This window comes from Olea europaea, unplaced genomic scaffold, assembly GCF_002742605.1.
Source record: "Olea europaea var. sylvestris unplaced genomic scaffold, O_europaea_v1 scaffold244, whole genome shotgun sequence".
In the NCBI taxonomy this organism is placed as follows: Eukaryota; Viridiplantae; Streptophyta; class Magnoliopsida; order Lamiales; family Oleaceae; genus Olea; species Olea europaea.
The window spans coordinates 424,669-435,768 of record NW_019242592.1 but is presented as its reverse complement, the minus strand read 5'-3'; the positions used below and the strand labels follow the sequence as shown (position 1 = coordinate 435,768).

Below are 11,100 nucleotides of genomic sequence, written 5' to 3'. Positions count from 1 at the left end.
TGTAATTTGTTATATCTTTTTATCTTAGATTTCGTGTTTTTAATAGTCTACTCACATCAAACCTCTTTATTATGTTATAAGATTGAGTGGAAATGACTGTCTTTTAAATAAAAAATTAAAGAATATCATCAACCTCCATCAAGTCGATTGCTAGAACTATTGATCTTAGAACCAGAGATATAGAAACTAATTCTTTGTTCCCTTGAGTTATACTTCTAATCAAAACTCTTAACTTTGGATTATTGTTTTGTTCGACAAATTCAAAATCCAGATTTTATTCAACCTTTTTTTAAGAAATAACATTTCTTTCAAAATTATTAGATTTCAATAAATAAAAAAAATTCATTTTGTTTATGACAGATAACTAAAATAACCACCAATTGCTAACAAAAGGATTACAAACTTCCTCAGAATACTATTAGCATTGATATCTCGTACAAAGAAGTGTGCCATTAACCGTTACATTATCTTCATAAGGAAGTTATACAAGGTTGCTCCGAGACCGTTAGTATCTCATGTCATAAACCCGGGATTATATGTATTCCCCGTTACTTTCAGCTCAAACACGAACAAGTTTACCGAAAATGGCTGAATGTGTAACTTGTTTGGTAAGGTAGTTTGTACAGTGAGGAACAATTTTAAGGATGAAAAAGAAACTAAAATCGTGTTTGTTACACTGTCAAGTCTGATCGGCCATTGCGTACAAGACATGCGCTAAGAGTTATCAAATATACACCTGCGAATAGTTGTGGTAAGCTCACTGACCTTCTGAGGGTGGAGAACAACTGCACATATTCCAAAACAAACACCAACAGCAGCAATTGCAAAGACGAGTGGACGAGAGGTCAAAACCGTCCTTGTAAATAAGCGACGGCAAGACTTTCCCGGCATTTCCTTAAGGTTTACACCCATGAGCACCTCTCCATTCAAAAGACGAACGGTTTCACTTTCGTCTAAAGAAGGTAAAACCACTCTCTGCTGCAACGCATTCTTTGTCTCGAGACCCTGCAAAATGTCCAAATCGCCATCCCATTTTTTAACATAAAATGTCTTTTTACTAACTTCTTATCGACATTCCTTCTGTTACTAAGTAAAAACACAATAGGTAGATTACAGTAAACAAACACACGATGTTCTCACCCGATTAGTAGCCGGAACAGAAGATTGACAATCGAACTGAGAGCTTTGACTGGATAATTTTCCATCCGACACATGCAATACTGAATATTCATTTTCCTCTTGTTTCCGGTTAAGTATATTTCTCGCATTACTAATATTTCCACAAAATAACTTCATATCAGCGTCAGAATTACCAACAACCAAATTATTGTCCATAGTAGATTTCATGCAATCCAATACTCTCTCCAAAATGATGGTTGATTCCCATTCTATCAGAAAATTCAGTAAATAGTTGAATCTTTGCATTTGAGTAGACGTCAGCTGTTGCTCTGATATCGGTTTCTTGAGTGACCATGCTACTTCCAAAAGAAACACTGAGAACTCGTCTTGCCTTGAGGCCAAAATTTCACATGCAGGCTTCGGGAAAGATAACTGTTGTTCTTCGGAGTCGTGAGATGCATTAAACTTTTGTTGCAACACCACCATTTCTTCACAAACTTCCTTGTTCCCAATAAGAACAGGAATGAAATTCGATAAACCAGACTGATTCTCAACCTACAAAAAGTTGAAACTGCGACCTAATTAACAAAAGAATGCAAACATTAGGAAAAGCATTTTATTTAATTGATTGAATTTGATGCATGATTTCTTAAAATGCAGATTCAACAGGGTGTTAAAAGTCTGGTTTTAAGTAACTTGAATGAAATTTGATGTATTATGGACACAAGATGCATATCTGCAATTTAACAAATCAGTGGATAGAAGGGATTCATGTACCCTACAACAGATTTATTGAGTCCAAGGCTTTTTTAACTGTCAAGCTTCCTTGACACAATCATGACACAAATAGAAAACAGGTAAACCTAATACTATATACAGCTTGAAGACTTTGTATAGAATGCCAGAGTCAATACCAATTGTCAATGTAAGACAGAGAAAGGTCAAAGAGATACTCGCTTTCATATTCACCTCTATAAATGCAGGGCCAAAAAGATAGAGGTCAGTTGGAGGGACATAAATCTTCAGTAACTGGTGGTCAGCACTGTTGGTGTCCCCTTCTTTCTTACGGCCCACAGACAAAACACAAATATTATATGCTAGATACCGTCCCCCGAATGATATAAGAAACCTGCCATGGCCATAAAAACTATTGAAGACAATCTAGAAAAAAAATGTTATTTAAACTAGATTCTATGAAAATGGAATCATTGGGAGAATAATCGAAAGTGTGGATTTTTTCAAAGAGTAGCAAACAATTCACGAAACCGTAGCCCAATGTAATATCTAGCTTATCTATTCCTTAGCCAATTTTAAAAACTAATCAAATTGTAAGCTATCAGTTGTTGAACGGACAGAATTATCTCGCATTTTTAAATCTTCATCCCATTTATCTTTTTGGAAGAACAAGGCAACAAGCAAAATGATTTCCTATTTTTTAAATACTTCCTCATATCCATGAAAAATAATCCATCTTTGTGGTCAAACCATGAAAAGCGAACACAAAATTTCCTACGCCCTCCCCTCTCCCTTCTCTACCTTTCCTTTCTGTCACTATGCTATTAAGCTAACGGTTGCAAAATAGGTATTAAGACAACTTATGAGAGCTTAAGTAAAAAAAAAAAAGAAAAAAAAAAGAAGGTTGATCTGATTTTATAGAAAGATTGAGCACAGAAAATATTTACTTAAAAACTGTGAAAAGAAATTTTGGCTAAATCTATCCACATTGAAAAGGCATCTCCATCATACCGAAATTGTGGCTGAAGGAGATTGGTTCCACAAGCAATGAACTCCATAGGCTTCCCCGCTTCAAAACATGTTGGATAAACGGAATGAAGCTTTGGAGCTCGTTCCTTCACATTGACTTCCTCTACACAAACATCTGTTTCCACGAAGAATCAAACATGGTGCTAGTAACAAGTGACAGTAATCAAAAGGTATTCACATTCACTTAATTTGTATCCCCTGAGACAGGCACCAAAGTATGCCATTTTAATATGCATATTTCGACAAAGAAAAAGGTGCTTATACATTGTGGATCGTACAAAATTTGTGAATAAGGAGTGCGGTAGCCAAACATGCAATATATCTTCGAAATCAAAGAAACTTGAGCATTACCTGTTTTGTTCCTAGTTCAATTTCGTACTAAATACTTTTTTCAATTGTCTATGATTTTATCACAAGATGTTCACATAAAGGATGTCATCAATATTTGTGGAGCAAGGCACTAAGCAGCAATAGTGAATAAAGAAAGAAATCTAAAAGAAATCCTAGACCGCAAGCATTCTGCTATTGTCATGATCATCAACGTATAAAGCCAACAATCTAAGATAAGTTTATAACAAGAATGAGAAGAAAGAAGAAACAGGTTATACGACAATAAGAAATGGATCAACCACCCAAAAATAGTAGGTTGTGAATGGGTAGTAAAAAACAACTAACATATACAACTAGACAACATTCTTAATAGCATCCATAAAGGGAAAATAAGAGTGATTAGCCTGTTTGACCCCATTTGTTTTGGGAAAAAATGTGTTTTGAAATAGTGATTTGTTCAGAGAATATGTGGTTAAAAAATATGGAAAAGTTTTGAGTTTACGTATAAAATTACTTTATGGGAACAAGGGCTTGATAATAAAACACCTAGAGCATAGAAAATTGCACCTGATAATAATATATTAAAAAAAAAATTGAGAAGCCAACAAACCTTTAACAACAAGAAATATCTTGTTATCTAGAAAAACATGCATTCTTCCAGACAGCATGTTTTCAGGAGAGGCCAGAAGTTCTTGTATACATTCGGCTGGCTCCTCCAATAGCTGCTCAACACAATGATATCAAATAATTTGTCCAAGCTCAAATTTTCGCCAAAACTCATAAGGCCATCCACAAATAAGATAATAGTGTATAAAAGAGAACACAAAAGATGCCATCACTATTTCGATGAATTGAATAAAATTTCCAGTTTTATCTAACACTCTAATTGGTGCTCATGAAAAGATATATAAGTATCCATTTAGATGTTACATTACATCAAGGGAATGTGGAACTTCAGTATGCCAAACATGCCCTTCATATTAGTTAAGTAGCTAACGACTTTCATTCATTGTAGGAACTACGTGGCTGCAACTTCAAGTGAAAAACTTAACTACCCTAAGTGACATGATGAGTGACTGGTGTTATCAGATTGCCAAAAATGGGTAGAAATTAGCTTGTCTTTTTTTGGTTGGTGGAAGTAAGCTGTAGTTACCACTTTACTTATCAAATACGATAATAACCGAATACTAGCACATTCAGTGAAATTAATTTACTTCTGGGGCATTTTTATGACTGAAAAGCGCAAGGCTCAGTACAAATGAATAAATATTCAACATTACTGTTTAACTTAAGTCCAATAAACGAATGGCAAACAATAAAACCAAATTACCTTGAACCACATTAATTTGGGCATTGCTAGAAAAGCTGTCAAAATTGTACAACCTGGGCGGATATACCCCTCTAGTTCAACAGGCATGTGGGCCAACCATTCAAATATCTGTACAAGCATTGATAAGCATGTCAAATAAAATCTATCACATCTCTGATACAACAATATGTATATTAACCTATCCCTTTTATACTGAGCTGTAATATTAATCTTTAGAATACTTGATGCCGAAGTCGTCGAGGAAAGTCTGCAGGATTCCAATCATAAAGCTTGAATGAGATCCGTCCAGCAGCAAACTACAATATACAAAAAGCTGAATTTAATAAGCCTTGACAGTGCAACAGTAATATTTTACACACTGAAGCATTGGACCCACCGCAGAGAAGAAAGGGATCTTGTTCTCACAGGATGAGGAATATTTCTGTTTGGGATTCTGTTTATCCCTGTCAACACGAGTTTCACCAGATGCAGCAAACAACAAAAAACTGTCGCTCTGCCCCGAACTTATTGTCGATAAATGTCCTTCTGACTCCAAGAAAGTTTCCCGATCCACAATCTGACTGCTCAAGAATATGCTATCTGTGGCATCCAGAATTCAACAACTTCAACAATGCAAAATAGTACACATAAAATTTCAGCATCATCAAATGCACACATGAATGGAGATAACAAATGGAGATCAGAGGCCGGAAAGCGGTATACTTAGCGCGAAACATTTACAAGATTATCCACTCCTACTGACATATCTAGGAAAAAGAACTAGGGAAGTTGAAGAAGGAGAGACAAACAGAAATTTTTAAATGGTTAATGATGAGTATAATTTACTCATTGAACTAGCACCCTCTAAATCATGGTTTTTGGTTTGTTCTTGAGCACTTTTGACGTTTTAATGTTTGTGTTCATGTTATTTTGTAGTTCAGACAACTTGGAAAAAATGGCATATTTCAGAGCTTGAAATGAAGCTAAAGTGAAAGGGGAGAAAAACGAAGTGGAAAAGAGGTTAGAGCATGAGCAAATGACGCGAAGCAGTACATGTGGCACCACGGCGCCGCTAGGCGCCCAAAAAAAAAAAAAAAAAAAAAAAAAATTGCAGAAAGTTGGGCCCCAGCTCCTGGGTGCCACGGTGCCCAGCCAAGAAAAAAGGTGCAGAACTGTTGGCGTTGTGGCGCCAGACCTTAGGCGCTGCGGCGCCAGCAGCAACACGATCGCAGCCCTGCGGCGCCGGACTTGGGCACCGCAGAGTCGCCTACCAAGAGAGAGGAAAATCTGTTTTTTTAAATCTTTTCAGCCTGGTCCAACTCCAACTCGTCTTGAAACATTAGGGAAATATAAATACAAACTTGAAGACCTAATAACAGGAGAGAAGGCGGCTCAAGGAAGCAAAGAAGAAAGAGATTGATTGAGAGGAAGAACAACTACAAATTGGAGGAGAATTCAAACGGCAAATCAGTTTTTCTTAATTTAAATAGCAAATCAGTTTTTCCTACTCTTTTCTTCTCCATGTTCTTTCCTTTGGATTACGTTGTTGCTCTCAATTATGAACTATTTTCTAAAATCAGGGTTTAATGTAATCTAACTTGAGACATGTTTGGATTTTAATATAGTTAGTTCTTTTTATCTTTCCATTAATTTATTTGTGTTGATTATAGCGCATTACTTACAATTACTTGATCAATAATTGAATAATTTGATGCTCTAAATTTCGGCACTCGAGAGAGGGAGATTTAGGCGTGATCTAAGAATAACACAACCTAGATTTTGTAGGTTTCGAGAGAAGATATGAAATCTTTGAGGTTTATTTCACTTAAGAACCATGTACTCGATAATTTCTATATGTTTGATTCGAAATAAAGATATCGAAATTAAAATATAGAGATAGGCTCTATTCAGTACTCGAGAGAGGGAATAGAATTAATCCAAGATCCTTGCCTATAAAAATTCGGAAAAATTGTTAGAAGTAACTATAGAAGTTAAAAAATATTGTTGATAGGGTGGTGAAATCATTTCCTAGGCTTTCTACGTTGATAAATCTTTTATAATTTGCTTAAATTTGTTTGAATTGTCATCATATCCACATTAGATTAGTATCTCTGTGGGTTTGACAATCTTAACTCCATTATTATATTAAAAAACTTGATATCGTACACTTACAGTATAAATCACGTTATAGAAAACGCGTAACAGTTATCATAACCATCATGGTGAGAAAAGTTCAAACCTTTTCCAGTGTCATCATCGCAAGAGACATCGTCAACCAAAACAACCTGCTGAGATTCCTTCTCAATGCTTCCATCAGAATCATTATTCCTTCTTCGACGTCTCTCGTTGTGTTTTTCTAATTTTGTCCTACAACTACGTTTATCCTCATCGAAATCTGACAAAATGTGAAACCTACCAGAGTGGAAAAATGAGCATGAGAAGGTACAAATGAAAATCAAGTACCAATTAATCCTATAATGGGCAAGTTCATCTTTTTTCGCAGTTCCAATGTAAATAACTGGAAGACTTAAATAGCATGCACATCTCACTGTTTCTATATAGTCCAGCAAAGGATTTATGCTGAAGATAAGAAACTGAAACTCTATCGCTAAACTATGTATAATTTTGAACTTAATTCAAGAACTACTGAACAAATATATTAACCAGCCTTAACTTACGTTTCCACAAAATGATGAAGCAGCAGCAAGGAGGTTAAAGAAAAAGTCACTTTAATAGCACATTTCATATTTTTGATTTTCACTAGCTAAACAATCGAAAGAAAATCGAAGCTATCACAGTTCGTCAATAGACTGGTGAAACATTTCGAGGAGACAAAGAAAGAGACAAAGGTTCCCCAACTTATTCCCACTGTGATTTCATCATTAACTGGAATAAAGATTCTTACCTGGAGGCAGATAGCTTAAAGTATGGATTGACCGAATTTCCACCACGAAAAATGTAGGTAATAAAACCTAAGTGCATAAATTTTTTCAAGATTTATTAATTTATGTTTGTCCTGCCACAAATTTTATTTCAATGTGACTTCATTGTCTAGGTTCTTTTCCAAATTATTCAGTGAATCTGTCAGACCAAATCTTAAAGTTTTGTGAATCTTTGATCAACAAAGTTTCTTTCCATTCAATATAAATAAGACCAATCGTTCAGTCAAAATTTGAGAACCGTGATAAGTTGCTTAAAAACTATCTCTGAGCATGGTTTAAACCTAATAACTCAATTAGCGACTTCCACCATTATGCGTGCACAAGATTGTTTGCAAAATTTGGATTCACCTGCATGCCATGGATCTTCAAATAACATGCTGAGTTAAACTTCTGTAGAATTTGTCTGTTGGTAAATAGCTTATGCACAACATACAAGTAATAATAGCCATCAACCTAGGCATTTAAATAAAACCATTCCCAACAAGGTTCTTCGTCAAGAACCTATTTTCTTTACAATCCTTATTTCTAGTGATTCACGATCTTCAACATCATAAAACCACAACATAAGTCGGAATAAAATTATGTGTAAACATCACATATGTCTAAATAATTTCCCCCAATCATAGTTACATGCAGAATATTTATAGTCATTTGTGAATGTATTTCCATTTTGAATCACCCTCCCTTACGGCAAAAGGCAAGATGTAAACTGCAAGAAACATTTCCCCATTAACTTTACAGATACAAACATGAAAATAGTTAATTGTACATGAGCCTATCAAACTCGTAATTCAATTCACAAAATCACATCTTTCATTCTCTACAGGAACTTCTTAAATGTGCATGCATGGAAGCAAGTCAACCTATATCCATCCAAAGACAACATTATGACAAACTAGATCTTATCAAACCTAAAAATCATATCTTTAATCACCTGTGGCCGTACTTAATCTTTTACTTCCTTGCAGATCAATTATAAACCATGACTTATCTTTCTTCTTTGATATCCTATTATTTATTTATTTATTATTATTATTTTTTTTTTTTTTCAAGAATTCTACCTTTTTGTAACTTTCTTTTTCTATTGATTCTTTTTGAGATGGAATAAAGCAAGCAACCTAATAGGAAAAGGGAAACGTATTTTTTCCCACCATAGTCTTCAACGCCTTGTAAAAAGCAAATTAAACATAAAAAGGGTATCAAAAAAGCGTATGTAAAGTTACTAAACAATTAAAAATGAGCTCACTTTCCACACTTTTGGCAATATCTCTTGCTCTCGCCATCAAGAATCACTGCACTCGCATTGGCACACCGCAAGCAGATCCGGTGGCTTCTATGGTACCATTTGAGCTCGCTAATATCGGCCTCGCATTCCGGCACCTGACACCGGGCAGTAGCCCCAGCAGGAATCCTAACAGTCCGAACCCGTTTCTTACCCGGATGATCCCTACTTGCCTCCTCCTCCAGCTTCTGATCCAACTCCGGGCAAGCACACGGGACCCGCCCCGCCAAAAAATTCGAGCATACCAATCTCGGGTCCCTCTTCCTCACCCTGGTTGAATCGTTGTATTGTTGACTTTGGGATTGAACCGGGTCAACACTGGGTCCGGATTCTGATTCAGGTCCATGAATGGCTTGTGGGTCAAAGGCGAGGTTTAAGTTATCATCCAGGTCGAAATCAAGAAAATTGGACCAGTCAAAGAGGGAGTAATCATCAGTGACATTACCGGCGTCGGTCGACGGAAATTCAAGTATTTGCGACAGGTAGGACGGGGTTACCGCCGGCGGCGACGTGGATTTTTGTTGCATTCCTTTGCCTGAAAAATGGGAGAAAATTGGTTTGGAGTTTAGTTTGTGTGCGTCTCCTGGGGAGGCATAAAAAGAGGCAGAGGTGGGTTGGGGGTGGCATTAGGTGGTGACACGGGGACGTGAGAATCTCCAAGCGGCAATCATTGGGTGCTATGCGATGATGTGATGTTTGGTGATTGATAAAAACGAATTTTGCTAGATGTACAATCTTGTGTACTACTTTCATAACATTGTCCTCTAGTGGCACAATTTGGACAATGACGTGAAAGGATATTGAAAAAATCTGAAGCGTGCCACATGGAAGAATGTAAAGGTCAATTAAGATAAAATGTACATGTAGCATGATTCGATAAAAAACATCAATTTTTTCTAAATAAAATGGAACTCTTATAGTGCATTTGATTATCAATATTTTTCATGAAAAAAATATTATTTTCACTCAAGATTTTACTTTTGTGCTGTTTGGTTAATTTTTTTTATGAAAAATATTTTTCTACTTTTGGTCACATATTTTCAAGGAAAATATTTTCTTTAGGGGAGTAAGTTTTTATTTTTTAGGTAATTCACTCCCTCCCTCTCTCTCATCCACTCACTCTTTTTATATCTGCCTACTAATAAAAAATGGATAAATATAAATATTTTTTAGGTTGAAAATAAAATCAACCTAACACATTTAATTGACGATTTTTATACAAATAATTTCTAGGTAATTCAATTACTTAAAATTTATTTTCTTTTCATATAAATTTCATACTTACAATCAAACACACCCTTATAGTAATAAAAAAAAGTAATGCTATTTAGTACAATAGTATTATAACATCAGTTTAGATGACATTAAATTATATTGATTTTAAACATACTGCTACTGAAATAACATTATTTTTAATTAAAAGATATAACAAATTGGAATTGCATTTATAGTCTAAGTCCACATGTCAATGGTTTGATGGGGTTAGTTGGAGCAAATATATTGGAGGGTGGTTGCACCTGATAATTACTGGTTGCGTAAAGTGAAGTGCAGCTGCGAATTACTTAATTAAAAAGTAAAATGATGAGTATTAAAATGACGGCATCTTAATTTATTGAACGGGACAGGAAATCGGATGGCCGTTTAGTTAAGTTGTCTAGTTTTCACCGTCAAAATGTCATTTTAAATTGCAATTTTCTAGTTGGGACGTGTAACAAATATATCTTCAATTGTCTCGTTTTCATCATCAATCTATCATTCAATTTTACTTGGTGTCATTTAAAATTACAATTTCCTGGCTGGATTATGTAACAAATATATCTTCAATTGTCTTGTTTCCATCCTCCAAATGTCATCATTAACTTTACTTGGTGTCATTTTAAATTACAATTTTTCTGGTTGGGTTGTGTAATAAATATATCTTCAATTGTCTCAATTCCATCGTCAAAATGTCATCATTAACTTTACATTTTAAATTGTAAATTTTTCGGTTGGTTATGTAACAAATATATCTTCAATTGTCTCGTTTTCATCGTCAATATGCCATTTAACTTGGTGTCATTTTAAATTGCAATTTTCTTGTAAGGTTATGTAACAAATATATCTTCAATGGTTTCATTTCCATCGTCAAAATCTCATCATTAACTTTACTTGGTGTCATTTTAAATTGCAATTTGTTTTGGTTGGGTTATGTAACAAATATATCTTCAATTGTCTCGTTTCCATCGTCAAAATGTCATCATTATCTTTACTTGGTGCCATTTTAAATTGCAATTTTTCTGGTTGGGTTATGTAACAAATATATCTTTAATCTTTTTCAGCATATAATTTATTCACAATTTTTTTTAATTATATTG

General features: G+C 34.9%; 1 protein-coding gene across 1 annotated transcript; it reads right to left on the bottom strand.

Annotated features, from left to right (window-relative positions):
- Positions 1-411: 411 nt before the first annotated feature.
- LOC111382167 (squamosa promoter-binding-like protein 7) lies at positions 412-9,427 on the bottom strand. Its single transcript, XM_023006058.1, has 10 exons — positions 8,711-9,427; positions 6,762-6,934; positions 4,920-5,122; positions 4,765-4,839; positions 4,544-4,651; positions 3,824-3,935; positions 2,866-2,998; positions 2,089-2,248; positions 1,141-1,674; positions 412-1,005 (listed from the first exon to the last, which is right to left on the bottom strand). The coding sequence occupies exons 1-10, from the start codon at positions 9,271-9,273 to the stop codon at positions 715-717; spliced, it is 2,352 nt and encodes a 783-aa protein (XP_022861826.1). The 5' UTR covers positions 9,274-9,427; the 3' UTR covers positions 412-714.
- Between the last annotated feature and the right edge of the window lie 1,673 nt (positions 9,428-11,100).